A 20,103-nucleotide genomic window follows, 5' to 3' on the forward strand; every position below is an offset into this window, starting at 1 on the left:
AGTTTAAGAGAAAGACGGAGTCAGCGAGGCTGGTCCTTATTTCTGAGTACATACTCCACCTGAGTAAGAACAGCAGGTTCATCAGCGTCCTCTAAACTAGAACTTAGTCACAGACTTGAAGTCAGATATTTTCTGATGTTTCGCCCCTACACCCTCCCAGCCTACCCCATTAGACTCCCTCCCCTCCCTTTTTCAGTGCCCTGTCTCTTGAGTTCTCTTTCCCTCCGCCCTAATCATTACTAAACCCCGGAGAAGTGGAATCTCCTTGCAAACCTTGCGTGGTTTTAGCTGGTGACTGGGCATGCTCAGTAGATTAGGCTAGGCTTTTTTTCCCCCTTCAGGGGAGTAGGGGTGGGGGGGAGGTTGGCGGGGTGGTGGCAAGTTAGAAGCGCTTGCAGCAGGATCCCGCCCCCTGGATCAGGCTCTCCCTGCCAAAGGACCGTGCAAAGGTTGCAAAGCACCGTCCTCAGGCTTCCAGACCCGGAGGGCTAGAGGAAGCCTGCCCGCAGAGCTAGGCAAGCTCGCCCCATCCCGAGCCTGAGCAAGGGGACACCGGCTCTCCGTGGCACTGCAGAGAGCGCAGCTCCGCCCTTCTCGCAGAAGGACAGCTCCCGGTATCACGTAACCCAGCCTCCTCCTTTTCCACCACCACCTCCTCCTCTCTTCTCTCCTCTCTCCTCTCCTCCTCCTCCCCTCCTTTGCCTGTTCTCCCCTCCCTCACTCCTAGAGATAGACGCTCAAGCCTGACGCCTCTGAAAACGCAGCAGCAGTCGCCTTAGAGCCAGAGACCTCGGGAAATTCTCTTTGACCGATGCATGCTTCTGGCTCTGCCAAGAGCTGAAAGGAAAATCCAAGCAGGCAGGTAACGAAGCTCGGAATGTATTGGGGGCGGGTGGAAGAATAGGGATAGTAGTGGAGGGGTGCGGGGTAACGGGCTGGGGAGGGAAACCCCCCACCCACCTCCTTCCCGTCACTGAGCTAGGATCTGCCACCTATGCCCAAGGGAGACGGTTGGGGGGTACATGGAGGGGGAAGATTGCGTGCAGTCTCCCAAATAGGTGGATGGAAGAAGATGAGATGGTGGACTCAAGGTAGTAAGTTAAAGGTTGGATGCTGTGTTTTATTAGCAACAGCAAGAAAAGAACTGGCAGACTAAAAATTTAGGTAATAAAATATATTTTCCCCCACCCCCCTAGCTGCGCGTTTCCTTAATCCATGCAATCCAAGAAACTGCACTGGGAACAGAGAAGGAGCGTAGGGACTGGGCGGGAAAGAAGGGGAGAATATTGGGTGTGTATTGTCATTAGGGGACTTATCTGGAGCGAAAAAATAATTAATCACTTTTCTTTTTTATTTTAATGTGTCTGAAACTATTCAGGTTCTTGCTGATAGTGCTTTGAAGGATGGGGAAAGGGGTGTGTGTGTGTGTGTGTGTGTGTGTGTGTGTGTGTGTGTGTGTGTGTATTGTGTGTGTGTATTAGAAACATATTAAAATAAATGTAACTGCATCTGGTGAGGGTATTGTATCGATCCTTCCAGTAGCTTGGGAATGAATTTGATTGTAGAAATGAAAGAAAAGATTAATGAGGCTGTTAAATCTGCTTTTGAATTAGAGCGCTTCTCCTTTTGGCTGCAGCAAGGTTGTTTTTCACATCCTTTTATTTCATCCTGTAATTTGTGAACTGGCCAGGTATTCCCTGTAAGCAGAGAGATTCCTTTTTCTCAGTATAAAATATACACTGCCACACACAATGAGCTTCCTCTAAGAAATGTGATAGCTAGTTGTCCTGCTCTGTCCAAAAAAAAAAAAATGTATTTATCTTTCAATTTGTTTCCATTTTCTTCTTAAATAAAAATGATTAATTAGGTGAGGAAGAAGATGAGAGGGAGAGAGGGAGGTAGGTTATACGATTATCCATGTAACATATATAAGAAAATAACTAGATCTGAAAAAGCCATGATAAAAATGATTTTCTAATGAAGCAGCTAATATTTGAATTCTGTTTACTATTTTAAGTTAGTATCAATCCTTCTTTATTTTGCATGTTATGGAAGATTGGGGGATATTAGTCCACTTATGAGATAGAGTATCTTAAATTATATCTTCTTTAAAATAATAAAACTATCTTTCTGACGACTAGGCAAATGACTTTACAGACAGATCTGATGTTTGGTGATGGTGTGGAATGTATCAGCCATAATAAATAAGCAGCTGGGATTTTTTTTCTTTTGCTAGTGTGGGGTGTGTATGTATGGGAGAGAGAGAGAGAGAGAGAGAGAGAGAGAGAGAGAGAGAGAGAGAGAGAGAGAGAGAGAGAGAGAACCAGTCATCAATTTCATCTAGGGAGGAACTTGAAGTGGGATCCCCGAGCTTGGTGGCTCTCAGCTGACACCTGTAGGGATTGCTCTGTACTGAAGAGAAATGCTTCAAGCTCCCTCCGTGCAGAAACAGCAGCACAATGCGGTGCAATAAATTACAGCTAGTTTCTGCTTGTTAAAAAAAAAAAAAAAAGTGTTAATTAGATGGTGAGCTTCTGTGTCCAGGTGATAAATTATTTTTTTGGTGGGATAGTATAATGTATAAGCCTTCTTGACATGGTAAGGCAACATATGCATGATGTTGTTCTTGTCCCTACAAAGATGCCCCCTCTTCCCCCCACCTTTTTTTAAATATTGACTTAGGCAAGGCCCAGTATTTACAATTTTATGGTGTTTCAAAAAACTGTCATATCAGAGTGAGATAAAGAGAGGTGATTTAATAGCATGAACAGGGGGCTGAGGTAGTAGTGATTCAAAGGCATGATTTTAAATCCTTGCATTTCTTGAGCCATAAGAGCTGAGGTGACATGCGTGCCAGCTGCTTCTCAGGACACACAAATTCTACTAGGGGACAACCAGATAAGGAACTGAGCAGGATTTAGGATTGCTACAATGATAGGAAAACTATTAAATACCACAATATCCCTAGAGGTTTGTGTATCTTATAGGAGATAAATTGAAGAATGAATCCTATTTTTAAAAATTTCAAGTCCCAATAGGATTCATACCAACCATTATAGAGTATTTTGGCAATTCTAATTTTAAAAAAATAACTAAAGACCCTTTGAAAATTTGGAGGCATCTTCTAAGGAACCATTCTTGCACTCTCTCTCCTTGTGAAAATAAATTGGTAGGAATGCAGTATAAAAGTCGGCAGTTTCCCACTGGCTGTTTAATCTACTTTATATGTTCCCAAACCTATCCATACATGTGAGGTCTGGCTAAGTGATAGTCATACTTTTATACTCAGGTAAGAGGTAATAATGAAGGAAGAGATATATTTCTGGAAGAAAATATCAATGACAAGAAGAATAAGCAGGGCTTAATTTCCCCCTTTCAGATTTTTCCAAAAGGAAACTTTCTTTAAAGATAAAAAAGATGAAGATCAGATCTTTGTCCTAAACTGTTTTGAATGGCTGCTGGTTAATTAGTATAACAAGTTCCAAATTTGCATTAAACAATTTTATATGGTTACACCATAGAATTTTAGAACTTTAGGATTATACTAGATTAAATAAACACTGAATTTGCCATATTTCCTCATTTGTTTACAGTATTAGTTTTATACCTGGTGTGCTAGTTAAAGAATAGTTATAAGCAGTAATGAGTAAAACAATAAAGAAATTCATCTGAATGACATAGTAAATAGATTGAGAATTTATTTTGTTTTCTTAATTCTTTGCAGATTTTTGGGTCACAAAAAACAGCAAAAAAACCAAACAAAACAACACATCGACATGCACCCAAGTTGAGGTTGGCCTTGTATGAAAGGAGGGAAAAGAAGAAGAGCTGTTGAGCTTTATAATTAAAGATCTCTTTCTATTTGGCAGCTTTGGGGTTTCACCCCCACTGGTTGGGAGAAGAAAAAAGAGGGATTTTAAAAAAAATAGCTTGGGAAGTCATGAGCAAGGAGGTTAACATTCTGCCCTGGCTGCAGTGGGACCAATGTTTTGTGATCTGACAGAACAACTTCTTTTGGCAGGCAAGTGTGGAATTGTTAATTGATGTTCTAAAGAAGATAAGGAACTTTCTTTCCCCTTACTGGGGACTGTCCAGCTTGGGGCTAGTATGTGAAGATATGCATATGCAGGCATGTGGAAATATTAGCAGTAGGTTGTCAAACATCTGAGAAGTTTGGTGTTTTATTTTGTTTTTCCTACACATCTGAATCCACCACCAGAAGAATCTGAAGTATTGTTGCATTTGGGAGTGGAAGCATCTGCTGACTCATTCATTGAACCAACAGCCCATGTCTTCTACCTAAGTGATCAGCATTTTTTCTTGCTTTGTTCTCGATAAAGTTTTTAGCACATTTCCTCAAAGTTTATTTGCATTTTGACCTGGAAGTTCTGTGACTGTACCACTAGGGCCAACATTTTCCAGTGGGGTAGGGTGAGAGGCTTTTGGAAAAAAGAAGAAAATAGAGGGTATCAGGTAAAGGAGGGAACATTCCTACTCCAGCCATTTTCTTTCCTAGTCCTACCACTTTTTATTCCCCAACCCCCTCCCTAATTCCACCTTAGGGTGTCCAAGAAGATTTTGAACCTGTCCTCCCCTGTGTCTCCGCGCCGCACCCCAGCCCCGAGCATGGGGACGGCGCTGCTCCAGCGTGGGGGCTGCTTCCTTGTATGCCTTTCACTCCTACTTCTGGGGTGCTGGGCAGAGCTGGGCAGTGGGCTGGAGTTCCCAGGGGCTGATGGCCAGTGGACACGTTTCCCCAAGTGGAATGCCTGCTGTGAAAGTGAGATGAGTTTCCAGCTGAAGACCCGAAGTGCCCGGGGCCTAGTTCTCTATTTTGATGATGAGGGTTTCTGTGACTTCTTGGAGCTGATCCTTACCAGAGGTGGCCGGCTGCAGCTCAGCTTTTCAATCTTCTGTGCTGAACCTGCAGTACTCTTGTCTGATACACCAGTCAATGATGGTACTTGGCACACTGTGCGAATTCGCCGTCAATTCCGAAATACAACTTTGCTCATTGACCAAACAGAGGCCAAGTGGGTGGAGGTCAAGTCCAAGCGACGTGATATGACAGTATTTAGTGGTCTCTTTGTGGGTGGCCTACCTCCAGAACTACGGGCTGCAGCACTCAAGTTGACATTGGCCTCAGTGAGGGAGCGGGAACCCTTCAAAGGGTGGATTCGTGATGTGAGGGTGAACTCATCCCAGGCCTTGCCAGTGGAGAGTGGCGAGGTGAAACTGGAGGATGAGCCTCCCAGTAGTGGTGGGGGGAGCCCCTGTGAGGTTGGGGAGGAGGGCGAGGGAGGCGTGTGCCTCAATGGAGGGGTCTGCTCCGTGGTCGATGACAAAGCGGTGTGCGACTGCTCCCGAACTGGCTTCCGCGGCAAGGACTGCAGCCAAGGTAAGAGGTCCCAATGCCCACCTCTCTAAAGGGGGCAAAGAAAGGGAATAGTGGGCATGATGGGCAAGCATGCATGGGATTTTACTATTCTAGATAATGTGTGTTTCTTATCTCCAAGGCAAGATCCTATCTCTTCCTGCCTCTCTTTCTTTGATCCATGGTTTCTCCTAAAAATCCTCTAACCCTTCTAGTAACCACAATCCCTGATTTCATTGTCAAACAGGGATCTCCCTATTTCCTTGCTTGCTCCTACCTAATTATGGAGCATAATGAGCTCTTTGTCCTTTTGGATGAGAGTATTAACCTTATCTCTGAACCAATCCTCTAGGTCTTCATGAGTCTGGCATAATTATTGACTTGGACATAGTTCATCTATTTACCCTTAAATTTCCCCCTCACCTATTCACTCCAGATAGTCCTGCAAACTACATAGCTAATATTCATGCAATAAAAGTTAATAAAAATATCTAAAAGAGACTAAGAATATATATGATGGATTTTGGAGTGAGTGGAGGTGGAATTGGGAGGTTCACCATGGCTAACATTGAGGACATTTATGGAATCATTTCTGATTTTAAAAATGAAAAAGATAGAGTCATGAGATTTAATAGAGAAGATAGAAATGAACTTGAAAGGAAAAGGAAATGGAAAATCTGAAAATGGTTTTTTGTAAGGGCAATAGTAATCTGGAGATTTCACTTGGTTTTCTTGGCTATGAAGAAACCCATCATCTACTAAACAAAAACAAAACCTTGGTGTTTGGTATAGTTTCTTGAAATGGAGCAAGATGGCCATGCTGATTTCTGAAAATGATGGGAAATTGAATTTGTGTTTCCCAGATGATGACAGACAAAAAGGAGAAGTAAGCCAGTGGAGAAAATGAATAGTTTAAGCATGGGAAGATACTAAATGTTTATACATTGGGAATAGATAACAAAAATTGGAAAAGGCATGCTTATGAGTATATTTCCCTATGTTTAAAAAAGTCTGGGAAAATAAGGCATAAATAAAAATTATGCTGTTACTGGGGCTTGAAGCAGTTTGAAAATTACTTTTTAAAAATTGTTGACAACTAAGTTTCTTTTCCCTCTGTCACATTTTGCTCTTCAGTGTAATTCTGATATGTGTCTTGCATGATAGTGAAAAAATAACAGCTCTTTAGGTGGGTCAATACCATAACATCCCCAAATTAGGGAATTAATATTTTCCCAAATGATGAAAAGCAATGCATGAGTTATTAAATGCTAAATAGAAGAGAAGGCACATGGTATATAAAGTAGGTATTTTATAGCCCTGATTAGGGAGATCAATGAGTGGGTAAATGTCATTTATGTGTGAAATGAAAAAGGTGAATAGTTTATACCATCAAGTTGTGTAAGTTATAAAGACAGAAACCTCATTTGTGGGTGTGTTTCATTATGTAACACATTCTGTTTTTTACTGACTACTGGGGAGAAATAGCCAACATAAATCTTATTAGGACTGGCAACTCTCTTTCACTTGTCATTTATTTTCAGAATTCTTTGTTTAAAAATGTGTAAATGTTTCCTCTTTTAAAAAAAAAAAAACATCGAAAACAATCTGGAGGTGGTCTAGTTGGACACTTTAAAACCTTAGCTGACTTAGCATCTAATGAAAGCAAAGTCATTCTAGGATATATCCAGATAATTATTGACAGTCATGATCACTCACACAATTTCAGTTTCAGCAGTAGAATATCTTCCAAGGCATATGCTATAAACCAGCTTTGCCAGTAAATTTCCATGCTTGTAGTATTAAACTTAATGGTTATATTTGCATTCTCAATCCTTCCTCCTTGAGGCGAAGTTAGGTCCTCGTATGAATCAAAGGAGGAAATGATAGATATGATGGGCTGGCTGTAGTGAAAAGAGAGTGTAATTGTTTGTCATAGATTAATAGAAAAGGATATAAAGTACAGCTATTCTGTAGAAAGTGTTTCATCCAAACCTGGTATTGCTTTAAAAGGTATAAGATACAATTAAATGAAAAACACATGAAATGAAACTTCCGTCTTTAAATTAGGCAACAAATATGATACAATGACAGCTGGTACTGTGTGGGTGGGTGTTTTTAATGAAAAATTTGATTTTTTTCTGTGCATCTTGGATGCAGAGAATGAAGGATCATGCATAATCAGGAAGGTTTCAGCATAGAGGAAAGAGGGGGAAAAAGTAATATGTCAAAAGAGAAGCAAAATTAGATATTTCAAGACCTGCATTTTATTTTGACACACAGGGAGTTTCTTTTTTCCTGTAAGATAAAGAATACTTCCCAACCTGCATTATTGAACACTGTAATACCTGATGAAAAGAATAATTCCACCTAGGATCCAAATCCATCAGGATTCTTGTGTAGCATAATTCAGTTTGGAAATATATTTCATGTATTGAGTACAGTGAAAATTTGTAAGTCCTAACCACGAAGGACAATGTGAGACTAAGCTAATTTGAATAACACAGAATCAGAAAATTAAGAGGGTAGAGACTGAAGTCACTTTCCCCAAAAGGACTCATTTCATGTTGCCTATTTTTTTTCCTATTAAATATGTGCCAAATGATTTCCTGTTGAATAGTTGATTTAGAATAGATAGAATTGAAGAGTCTTTAGAATTCCTTTTCCAATGTTATCTTTATATATCTAGTCAGGGGTCAAGAGATCCATTCTGATGCAGTTAAAATGAAGCTATTTCTTTGGCCACCATTTATACTCAGTTGCCCACAAGGTTTTTTTTTTTTTTTTTGTTGTTGTTGTTTTTTTTAACATGTTAATAATAGTGGCAAATATTGTACACTTATTCTCTAATTCTCTAGTACATTACCTACTTCTATATAGAAATGACCAAACAAGAGGGCTGATTTTTCTTTCTCACCAGATCTAACATCTTAAGAAAAAGCCTGTTATTTCCAGATTTATACATTTGGTTTTACTAACACATCTGTCCTTAAGGAGTTCACCTTTCCTTATTTTCCTATTTATTGACGTAATGTGTCTAGAATGTACTACTGAAGGGAGATTGGAGGAGGTAGATTGAAGTACAGGAGAGGTTAAGAGAGTTATTCTAGTTATTGACAGAACCAAAACTGGAGCACAAATATCCTCATCCCCTAGCCAAGTAGCAATTTTGAACTATGCCACCTAGATCATTACTTAAGATCTTTGTTTTTGTCTCTGTAATTCAAAAGGTGGGATTTGAAAAAAAAATATGCATATGTTTTCCCCACAACATTGTAGTATATCTATTATATTGTGCAATGGTGGACACAAACATCAGATTTTGATTGACATTCTTTTGAAACTGATAGGTTATGTGTTATATTGATTTCCCATAAGCCCCCACATACCTCCTGATGCTAAATTGTATCACTGCTTAGCATTTTTGCTTCAGTGTACTAAGCGATTTTCCTAGTGTCCTGAAAGAATTACTGATATCCACATATGCCCAAGTATCAAAATAAGAATAAAGACCCTAAAAACCTTTAAAATTATTAATTTAATAAATATTTCAGTTCTTTCACATTTTCAATAAAATCAAATCTTGTGCATTTTAAGTTCTAAATTTTGAATATTAACTTGAATTTTGATTCCTTTCATCACCTCCCACATCCAACTGTCTGAGAGATTTTTACTTTGATTGATTGCTTAAAATTTTTGAATATATTTATATATTTATATATTTATTTATGTATTTTATCCTATCTGTAAACTCATCAAACTGACCAGAGTGCCAACTCCCTATATTGCTTAAGGTTTGTAATTCACATTGGTTGTGCCCATTCATTATATGCAGAGATGTGGATCTTGTTTGGAAATTCTGGTCCCATCCTTTCAGAAATGTATAGGTTTCTTCAAAATATTTACGAACATCATCATTTTTCATATGGACCTGGGTTACTCCTTTGGAAATCATTATTTGTAACATTTACTACATTTCCAGCCATAGAATATTAGCACTGAATGGTACCTTAAAGATCATCTCCCATATCTTTTTGATGTGGAAACTAATAATAAGAGCATGCTACTATCTAAGATAGCAGCAAATCTGAGAAGTAAACACAGGTCTTCTGAACCTGTGTAGCACTTTCATATTAGATCATTTTTAATGTTTATCTGTTTTATCTCCTCAGCTAGGTAGTAAACACTTGGAGGAAAGGGACATGGCAAATATATCCCCATGGTTCCAAGGTACATAGCACAATGACTTGTACCTAACTGGCACGCAGCATACTTATCGTTTGACTTCCTTAATGTCTCTTACACCACCTTCTATCCTCAAGATAACCAAGAGAAAGTGTAGTTTGAATATAATTTTCTGGCACTAATATTAGTAGAGTGCCAGTAAGACAGAGAGTTTCTGCACTACACCTAGTATCGTACTCTGAAAAGTCAAAAAAGCATGTAATTCACATTTATTTAATAAAAATTAAATTGAATATTGAACTAAGAATTCAACTTTTCCCAGGAAACTTATTTGAGATCATCTGTGTCATTCAAAGGGTTCTCACAGAAAGTAAATGATCTCTGTTAGAAATTTTCAAAGTGGGTCTAAAAGCCATCAATGACTTGAACCTGAATGAAAGGCTTTGCAGGTATCAAACATAGTAATGGGTACTCTTCATCAGAAACTTTTCCTCGCCTAGAAAATTTATGTTTTAAAAATCAAAGAGGAGTTAAAAATCCGAAAACTGCAAAAGAAGATGCCTATATATGGCTTTCAAAAGATTTCTTTCCAGTCAGGGAGGTGTTGAAGAATAGTTTGTACCTGGGCCTTTTTCCCCCTCTCTCAAATGTAAAGGAACTCTAACAAAAGACAGAAACGTGGGTATTGAAAATTATACAGTTTAAAAATTCTTGTTCTTTATTCTTTAATCTGAGTCCAGGAGCATTTGAAACAAATTAATTTTATTTTATTTAGCATTTCCCTTATGACCTATAGGTCTATTTGTACCCTTGGGTTTCTGAATAAATTATGTTTTGATTCTATGTTATATAAAGGACTTTAGTCCTTTTTTATTATCAGTCCTAATTCAGTCACTTGACTGTAAATCCTGTAGATTAATTCTGCATCAGCTAAAATATTGTATATCTTTGTTAGTTTGGATTGTGTCATCCATTATCATTAGATGCCTTATTATTATTAAGAGAGGATGACTTGGAGCTGGACTTTCTTCCATTCCTTAACTAGTTTTCTATGATCTTTCAGTAGTTGAATTAGATATATGACTCCAAATGGCTTAGAATTACATTTGAGTTATAAAAGTCCTAGATGGAAGGTAAATTTTTTTAGCAGTAGCATCCTATCTACTGCAATCTTCATAAAATCAAATATTATACTTAGGAAAATATAAGTTCTTTGAGAATAAGAACTATTTTTCACTCTATCTTTATACCACCAGTGGCAAATGTATCCCCTTGCAAGTAGTCAGTGACTAGTACATGGCTTTTGGAAATGGTTTAATTAAGCTTCACACAAAACCTTGTTCCTCTTCTGGGTATCGTGATACAAAGCATAGTAGTAATTAATGATCATTTTCTAGTTTTTGTTCCATTTACTACCAAGTGCTCTAGTTGCTAGTGGTTTTTGTCATTTCTTACTATTCATTTCTACTTCCATTATAAAATAAACAACCCACTAGCATTAAATCACCCTGGGTCTAATATCTTTTTTCCTCCAGATGGCTTTGAACAAAATCTATTTTTTCAAAGGAATTTGAACACTAGAATACTTGTAGGAATCACTTGTAACAAAAAGTATTATCAGCCATATCTAAGTACAGATCTCTACAGCTTCATGCCTCCCTCTCCCCAATTTACTATTCACATAGTGAATTTGGTGTAATAAACTTGGCCAATACATGCAGTATTTAAATAGATACTTTTGCTGAGATTCAGAATCCATTGTGCAGATTTTGCATTGCTGAAACAACTGTGGTATAGCGAACCTAGAAATCACTTTTCATATTATCATAGTTAAGCAAATGTCTTTATGTCTTGTGTTCCTAGAAAGAGTTAGCCTTGGAGAGCATTATATCCATTCCTCTGCTCTTTACAAGCACCTAACCATTTTGTGTAAATTTTTGAGTTTCTGTGATACAGGTTTATCCCAGAATATTGATGTGGTCATACCGAGTTGATTTTTGAGAGTCTTGCTGTAGGAGCAGATGTTCATCATGTGGTTTCTTTGTTTTTGTTTCTTAAATTCAATGACTAAACTTCAGAATGGATAACTATTCATTATCTTTTCTTTGGTCACCTATGTTGTAGAGAGTGGGAAGAAGCACAGAGAGCATGATATACCTAATCCAGGTTCTGGTTTTGGATAGAAAGGCATGGTATCCTTTCTCTTGAATTGTAAGTGTCACCTTCCCAGCAGCCCTTGCTCTCTATTTTGGGTAAGGTTCTTCAGCTAGTCAAGAAATAGGTGCTGGCTGCCCACAAAGGTTTCAACTAGTCTTGAGCAACAATTTTAAGGTCAAAGAGAGAGGTGGGCTATTATGTGAAAGTGATAGGGTTCCTGGTTCTGGGCTTGACCAATTTGAACACTAACTGGCTTGAAGGTGCTTGCTATAAACCTTGTTTTATCTAGGTCAGGAGGAATCTGGACTTTCTGAGGAAAAGCTCTGATGACTCTGCGAACTGTAGTTGGGGTGTGGTTGATTATCTTGAGACTTTTCTGCTTATTCATGGTGACTTGGTATGCTTCGGGTTAGGCTACCTGGACGTAGAATAACCAGGTGGTCTCCCAGATATTAAAGGAAAGCCTTCAATTTCTTGCAGGAATTCTTCAGAAAAAAATTGTGCATTTACATTTGTTGGCATTGTTTCAGGATCATCCTGGATGATTCAGTTACCTATCATTGTATTAATATATCCATGCCTGACATAAAATAAAAGCTCCCATTATATTTTACTGTGTTTCTGAAATCACTTTGCTTATATTCTTGTATTTAATCTTCAAATTAGTCTTGTGAGATTGCTGCTTAGAGTTGTCCAGATTTGATAGATGAGGATACTGAGACTCCATAAGATAAAAGGCTTGTCCAGCATCATTCACCTCATAAGGATTAGATTGTAGGCCTTCCTGACTCCAAACTTGCCCCATTCTACTGCATCTTCATACTATTCAATAGACTCCACCCTAAAATATATTGGGCAAAGGACAATGGGCTGAGATTCAGAAGACGGAAGTTTTCCATAACTAGCTGCATAATCTTTGAAAATTTACTAAATGTTTTCATCTGTGAAATATGGTTCACAATTGCCTGCCTTAAGTATGGCACTGTATTGTGGGGAAGAATAGATGAGAGAACAGGCAAATTGAATAATCAAATACTAGAGCTCATCTAACTTTTCAAAGGTTAAATGTCACACAAATATAATGTGCATGGTGCTGGCAGAGTACAAATGTTAATGAAAATGTTTAAATTCCCACAGATCTTCCTTTGGTGTCATTTTAGATTCATTTTGGATCCTTAAGACTCAATATTATGCAATTGAATTACTAAGGTTTGAGTAGTTCTCTTATTACACATTGATATATTATTTCATTGTCAAACACTCTGCCGAGTGAGCAGGACATTGATTCCACTGTTCCTCTTGTGTAAAATCTAAACTAATGATATATTAGGATTTAATGTTAACAACTGACAGTTTCTGTTCATTGTATAAACTAGGATCAAATAATTCCTACTATCCTAAATCTGCTTAAAAGCTTGATCACTAAGGCTTCTAAAGGAATCTTTAATAAGATTGTATGGAAATGACATCCTTTACATTGATGAAGATTCCATTCTAAGTAGAGTTAGTTTTTTTAAGGGTCAAATTATTGTGGCTTATACATCAAAGATCAATCCTACAAGCAATAGATCAAGTCAAGTGAACAAGATAAACGCAAACTCAATCTATGGGTAAGGTTAGAAAGTAATTTATCTTTCAGTGACCTGAAACAGCTTTTGGATCTGAATTGTTTTTTAAATTTCTTCTGTCTGCATAATGTTTTTAAAATCACTTAATAGAAAGGAAGCCTAGCTTATATTGGGATTTCTTGAACCAAAGACCTATTGACACTCAAAGGACCAAGCAAAGACATACAAATGAGGTCACTGAGTAACTTGAAGCAAAGACTTTAAAATAAGGTCACTGGGTAGTTTGGAATGTTGGGAGGGGGGTGTTGGGTACAGGAATAAAACAGGTATTTCATCTATCTTTGATAATTTATTTGATTACTTCATCTTTTAAAAAATCGGCAGTCCTGTCACAACTCCCTCAACAATCTATGTTTTATGATACTAAATTTTAAAATAGTCAGCCATTGTTTAATTATAGAACTCAAAGGCATGTAAGAACATTTTGATTTGATTACTTATCTTTAAAGCTGCAATATTTAATTCCATTTCAACAGCTTTTAATAAATTTTTTTTGCTTAAAGTACTGTACTGAGTAAAGTTAATGAAAAGATGAAAATAATGATGTTAATAACAGTAGTAACACAAGTGTTACTATGGGATCTAGAGAGACAGGCTTGGAATCAGAAAGATATGGGATCATCTTTCGTGACACCAGCTGAAGTGTGATTATGGTCAGGTTTCTGACTGACTCTGTACTCCCGTGCTACTCTCTAAAAATATAATTTACAGATAATTTGACTATTTGCTTTGGCAGGAAAAGTTTACATACCAGAAGTTCCCTCTAATAATAAAATCAGAAGTGCAGATCAATAAACTGAAGTGAGAAAAACAACCCTAATTTATAGAGTGATTTATAGTTTGCAAAATTCTTTCCTTACAACAGCCCTAGAAGAAAGGTAGATCCCTCAAGGAGCTTATATACTAGGGATGTTAGTTGTATATGCAACTGACTCTGACTGTGACTAGATATTACTGGGACTGAATTTGTAGATGCCATCTAATTCAAATGACTGACATAATAAAATTTTCAGAATTTTCAGAATGCAACAGAATCCCACATTGATGCAACTTGCTCATGCCTGGAGAATAAAAAAGCAGAAAGACTGATCAGGAAATCCTAGGTTTTATTTTCATTATACCAGCCTGTTTATTTCTTATATATTTCTTCTTTCATGTTATGCTTAATGGACTGCTTCTTTTTTTGACATGAATGAAAAGAGAACTCCATTTCCTCAAACCCAAGGGACTGGACCAATTTCTGTACCCTTAAAATAAAATGCCTTGATTTTCTTAAAGTCAGCCACAAAAAATTCTTTATTAATAAGGAATTGGAAAATCAAATGACAAATACAGACCAGAAAGCTCAGTATTTTTTCTCTCTGTCACAAATAAAATTCTGAGAGACAAAGTTTCTAGGTATTAGTAATTAATTTATTAACTAGGTTAGCCAATAATAAATTGATGGTTAGAGGGTTTTTTTCAGCAACCAAAGATCCCAAGAAACATTCTGAAACACCTTAAATCAGATATTTATTTTCTGATAGGGAATTCCCCTGATAAATGAAACTCAGCCCTGATTGGTGAACATTTAATGAGGAGATGGGCTAGAAAATCTCCAGCTCCTCCTCCTACAAATATAACTTGATCATGAGACTCAGCAGCCTGCAGCAATCTGAACAGAGAAAGACATTTCCTTCCTAACATTTCTGGCCAGTGTTCTCCTTCGTCAGTCAGGTTACCCCAAATTCTAATGAAGAAACCAAAGTCACATAAGTGATTCCTGGCAACTTTTGGTAGCAAGAATCAGCTCAGTCTAGCTTCTGCCTTTGAGAGAAACAGAAACCAGGGTCCCATTTAGGTGGGGACTAGCCCACTCTAGTTAATGAGCAGGTGCTGTGGGCATTAGGAGTGATCTATCACTCTGTCATCGCCCTTCAGAGACTGGCCTTTAAAGGAATGGGGTCTTAACAAAAATAGGAGGAAAATGATGGATCACAAATTGATAACTAGTTATTAATATCATAGTATAATATTAATTTCTTTCATCAGGAAAGATCACAATGGGGATTTTCACTCAAATAATTGAATGAAAAAAAGCATCCATTTATCACTTGTAATGTACCAATCACTGTGTTAAATTTTATGTATGTAAATGCAAAAATAGAAGTTGTTCCTGCATATCAGGAACTTGTATTCCAATGGGACAAAAACATAGAAAGGGTAATCATCACTGGAGAGGGGCACTTTGATGTAAAAAGTTATAGGAAGTAGAACAAAATACCCCACTCGGGAAAAAAATGGCAGTATATTGAGGAGGCTCCCACTTCATGGTGAGGCTGTTAATGCAGAGGTGATAAAGGGGAGGTGAAAGTGTCAAGTGAAGTTAGGGACTTCCTCAAAATAGTGTTTGGCAGAGGCTGGCGACCATGATGAATCCAGGGCAGAAGATCTATCCATACGTGTTTTCTGCTGTATGTTACAATGCTATTTGTGAGCAGATTGTGAAAGGGGGTGGAAAGAACAGGAAGAGAAAGGTATGACATCAGTATATTGTATTTTTTTAAAAAATGAGCTGTTATAAACAAGCAGTTTCTGTTTTCAGATGGCAGGATACTCTTACCAAGAAAGTTACATAATGAATAGGATACCTGATTCAGTCAGGAAGAACTTTGAATCCTATCTCAGATACATTGTGTGGCTGTGAGGACTTAATTCATTTAACCTTTGTGGATCTCAATTTACTCATCTGTAAAATAAAGGTGTTTGATGCCATCACTTCTATGGTTCCTTCCAGAACCATGTACCTCAGGCCTAGAACTGAACACTGGACTAAGGAACAAAAATTCACTGTCAAGTTGCCTGCCATTGTAATAAAGACATTGGTCAGAGTAAAAACTTGACTTGGCAAGTTAGAATGCTAACACAGAAAGAAGATCCTCATCAAATTTCCTGCACTGAAAACTGCCTTTTTCTGGTATACAACCAAGGAAACCCTGTAACCAAATAGCAGGGACCAATGTTGCCTAAAATAGTACTTTTCTACCACAAGTCCCTGGTGTAAAGGCAATAAAGAATTAAAGTTAAAGGAAAATCTGTCAAGGGCAATAGTTTACAGGATTTAGGTGTCAAAGATTTAGAGCTGGAAAGTACCTAAATTGCTGAGTAGTATATAACACCATCCTGAGACCAAGATGGGTTCTTCATGTTTAATGATGGTCATGATGAATTGTGGAATCCAATTCATGATAGGAAGTAGCCTTGGCATGGCTTTCTACCAGAACTTGGGAGCTGCTATTGTCCATGACCTAACAGCTATAATAATAGTCCAGCTTAGGCTAAATTTTACTCAGACTTTGCTAGGTAAAATAAAGTGAGACTCCCCAGACAGGCAAAAGCAGAGCAGTAGGAGACCTTTGTTTTTCTTCTAAGCATTGTTGTCTCTTTGTAATTAAGAATTCACCTACTCTCCTTTGAAATGTAGCTGACATGGCAGCATCTAACCATAGTTCACTGCATGCTACAGAAATACTAGTGTTCAGGAAGTGCTACCTTTAAAATGTAACATCAGTAGTTCTGGTTTTGTTGAGGCCACTGTGATTATATATTTCAAATCGTCATTTTGTATAGGTATAACACCATGAATGTTTAGTTGCTTAGTAGAAACAGTAAAGAAGTCATTTATTAAAAATATAATCCCTGCCCACAGAAATTAACAGACTGTTTTTGATGTCCTCCCATTGACTAGGTTGTTCTAATTGAGTCTGTAGTAAAACATAACGGTATTTTAGAACAATGCAACTTTTATCCTTTCAAAATATAAGTTTATTATATCTGATTTGATCTCATTTTTTACATAAAAGAAATTCAGCTTCTCATTGAAGAGACCAAAAAACATGTTGCCAAGCATCATATAGATTACAGTTTATATGTTATGAAATTCACATACATATTTAATATACACACATATATTTAAATTGCCTTAATGCCTTAAAATAAGATATGAAAACAACTTGTCTGTATATTGCTGAGTTTTTTTCTTAAAGCACACTTAAAGAAGAATGATTTTCTGTGATTTGTGATAGTACTAGAGGCTTTGAGGTTATTTGAAATGTTCATTAAACACCATCTCCATATTATTGATCGACACCATCCAGGCTATTACAGGGGACTGTGTGAAAAACCAACTATATGCAGTCATACTTTAAAATGTATTGACAGCTATTTACTAAGAGTAGTTCAATTTGATGGACCTTGAATTATCTTTTGTTTTCTTTTGCAAGTGTATTATTTGAAATGAAAATCACTCTTTTTTATTCTTAATCAACATATATTTTAGAGCAATGACTAAAGCTTCTAAGCACTGACTCCTCAGTAGGTAAAAACCTTCATGGTTTGGAAAATTAAGGCACATATAAATATTTGTACTTCTCTTAATGAGTCACAAGAAGTCAAAAATATTCCAGCAATGTTTGAAGGGATAGACTTTTTAGTCAGCTTTTTGTAATGGAGAGATCTATAAGAAATTTATTTTCTTTATTATGGGTAATATTCAAACAACATATATAGCTCATGACCCTCAGATCAGCTGTTACCATTTAACAGGGATTTATTGTTGTCTGTAGTTATTCCATCTTTCCTTCCCAACTCTGTTCTTTCTAGCATTTATTCAAATCAGAAGAGTACAATTAAAATAATATGCTTTATCTACTATAATAAAAAATTCTTTTAATTTCTCTATTAAAATGCATTTAAATATATTGTTCTTAGTTGCAAATTCTCTATTATTCATCTTGCGTTTATATTTTTTTCTCTTAGAACAAAAAACCTGAAAAGGTATAAATTATAATCATAACTTTAGTAGTAGTAATAGTAGTAGTGGTGGTGGTGGTGGTGGTGGTAATAATAGCAGAGGCTAGCATTATATAGTGCTTTAAGGCTTACAAAATATTTTACAAACATTATCTTATTTTACCCTCACAACCTGGAGAATTAGGTACTATTAATATTCCCATTTTATAATTGTGGAAACTGAGACAAACAGAGGTTAAATGACTTGCCCAAGGTAAGACAGACAGTGAGTGTCTGAGTCAAGATTTGAAATCAGATCTTTCTGATTCAAAGTCCAGCATAAAAGCAATGGTCTTTTAAAAGTGACCTGGATAAGTTTTACACATACTCTTTTGAAAAGAGAACATAGTGAATTGTATCTCCCATCTTCCCCAATATATTTAAACTTAGATAAGTACTTAAATAGAAAGAGCCATCTTGAAAATGATGGGATTAAGGCAAAAAGGCTAAAGGAGTAAACCTTAAAGTAAAGAGGAGAGAACAGTGACCAAAGTATGAGAGAGAAGAGATGATGGTATAAGCAAGATGAGATCAAAGTGAAAAGGAGAGGGGGTGAGAAGAATACTAGAATTGCTAGAAGATCCAGTTTTGAGGCCTTGCTTGTGTGAACCATGGCCCATGTGAACACAGGCAAATCACAAACTCTGTGGGCCTTAATTTCCTCATCTGTAAAATGGAAATACTGATGCCTTCTACTACTACCATGTGGGGTGTTCTGAGAAAAGTGCTTTATAATATATAAGGTGCTATAGAAATAAATTATTATCTACTATTGCTATTGCTACTACTACAGAAAATTTATTTTCTTTATTATGCTATTTGAAAGATCAAGGGTGATAAGAAGGAGGGTTATGATGAGACAGGGAAGGAGAAAGTAAGAATAGATGCAGGAAGTGAATAGAAGAAGAAGAATGAAAACAGAGGAGAAAAAGAAATTAGTAGCAGAGATTTAAAAAATGGTAAAACTGTAAAAGATGGTAGAAGTAATAGATAATTCTGCGCCTCGAGTTAGGAAGATCAGAGTTCAAGTGTTTCCTCAGACACTAACTAGGTATGTGACTTTGGGCAAATTATATCCCCTATAAAATGAGGATAATAATAGGGCCTACCTCCTAGTGTTGTTAAAATCAGCAGTAAATGCTATATAAGTGTTAGTTATTATTATTTCAAAGAAGAATAAACGGACCTAGAGAAACTGAATGACATATTTAAGATTAAGTCCTTAAGGGCAGAGGTTTGGAGTTCATGGCTCTTTTTTGCAGTCTGGTCTCCTCAAAATACCATATTTTTTGAAAAAATAATTGAAGTAAAGGCTAAATTTCAGTTAAAGACTGGTGAATATAAATATGTAATTTTTTCCCCAAGTTAAGGATCTTTGACTTGAGAGATCATATTACGGACTGTTCAAGGTGGTATTAGAACCCAGGTTTTTTAACTCTTGGTCAAACATTAATCAATCATTCCATATTTATTTGTTACTTACAGTTTCCCAGGCACTGTGCCGCAGGTGAATGATACAAATAAAGAAATGAAACATCTCTTACCTTCAAGGAGCTTATTTGCTGCTAAAAGGGGAGAGAGTAGGTACATACATAAGTGTATCAAATTATATATAAAACAGATACATGGTGATTTTGATGAAGAGGGACAGAGAAATGCAGAAAGCAGCATTTTACTGAGCTCTTTAATGGAAGCATCACTTTGGTTGAGAATGGATTCCAGCGTAATAAAAAAATGAGGTTGAATAAGAAAATATTACAGCAATACAGAAATGAGCTAATAAGGGTCTTAACGAGATTGGTGGCTTATGTGACTGGAGAGAAGGGGACATAAGACAGATTTTGTGCAGATAGAATTGGTAAAATTTGGTAATTGATGGATATGTTGGGTGATAGAGTATAAAAAGTGAATGACAACATCTGAAACTTAAAT

At 36.9% G+C, this 20,103-nt stretch overlaps 1 protein-coding gene across 19 annotated transcripts in view; it reads left to right on the forward strand.

Annotated features, from left to right (window-relative positions):
• Positions 1 to 340: 340 nt before the first annotated feature.
• Positions 341 to 20,103, forward strand: part of NRXN1 (neurexin 1) — a 1,424,087-nt gene continuing 1,404,324 nt past the window's right edge. For 18 of the 19 annotated variants that reach the window (XM_072635587.1, XM_072635590.1, XM_072635593.1 and 15 more), the window contains exons 1-2: positions 341 to 862; positions 3,725 to 5,398. In XM_072635587.1, the coding sequence (XP_072491688.1) occupies positions 4,627 to 5,398 (772 nt within the window). In that variant the 5' untranslated portion in view covers positions 341 to 862; positions 3,725 to 4,626. The remainder of the gene's footprint in view (positions 863 to 3,724; positions 5,399 to 20,103) is intronic. The other variant, XM_072635588.1, reaches the window with a different exon arrangement.

The sequence above is a fragment of the Notamacropus eugenii genome, chromosome 1 (genome assembly GCF_028372415.1).
Source record: "Notamacropus eugenii isolate mMacEug1 chromosome 1, mMacEug1.pri_v2, whole genome shotgun sequence".
In the NCBI taxonomy this organism is placed as follows: domain Eukaryota; kingdom Metazoa; phylum Chordata; class Mammalia; order Diprotodontia; family Macropodidae; genus Notamacropus; species Notamacropus eugenii.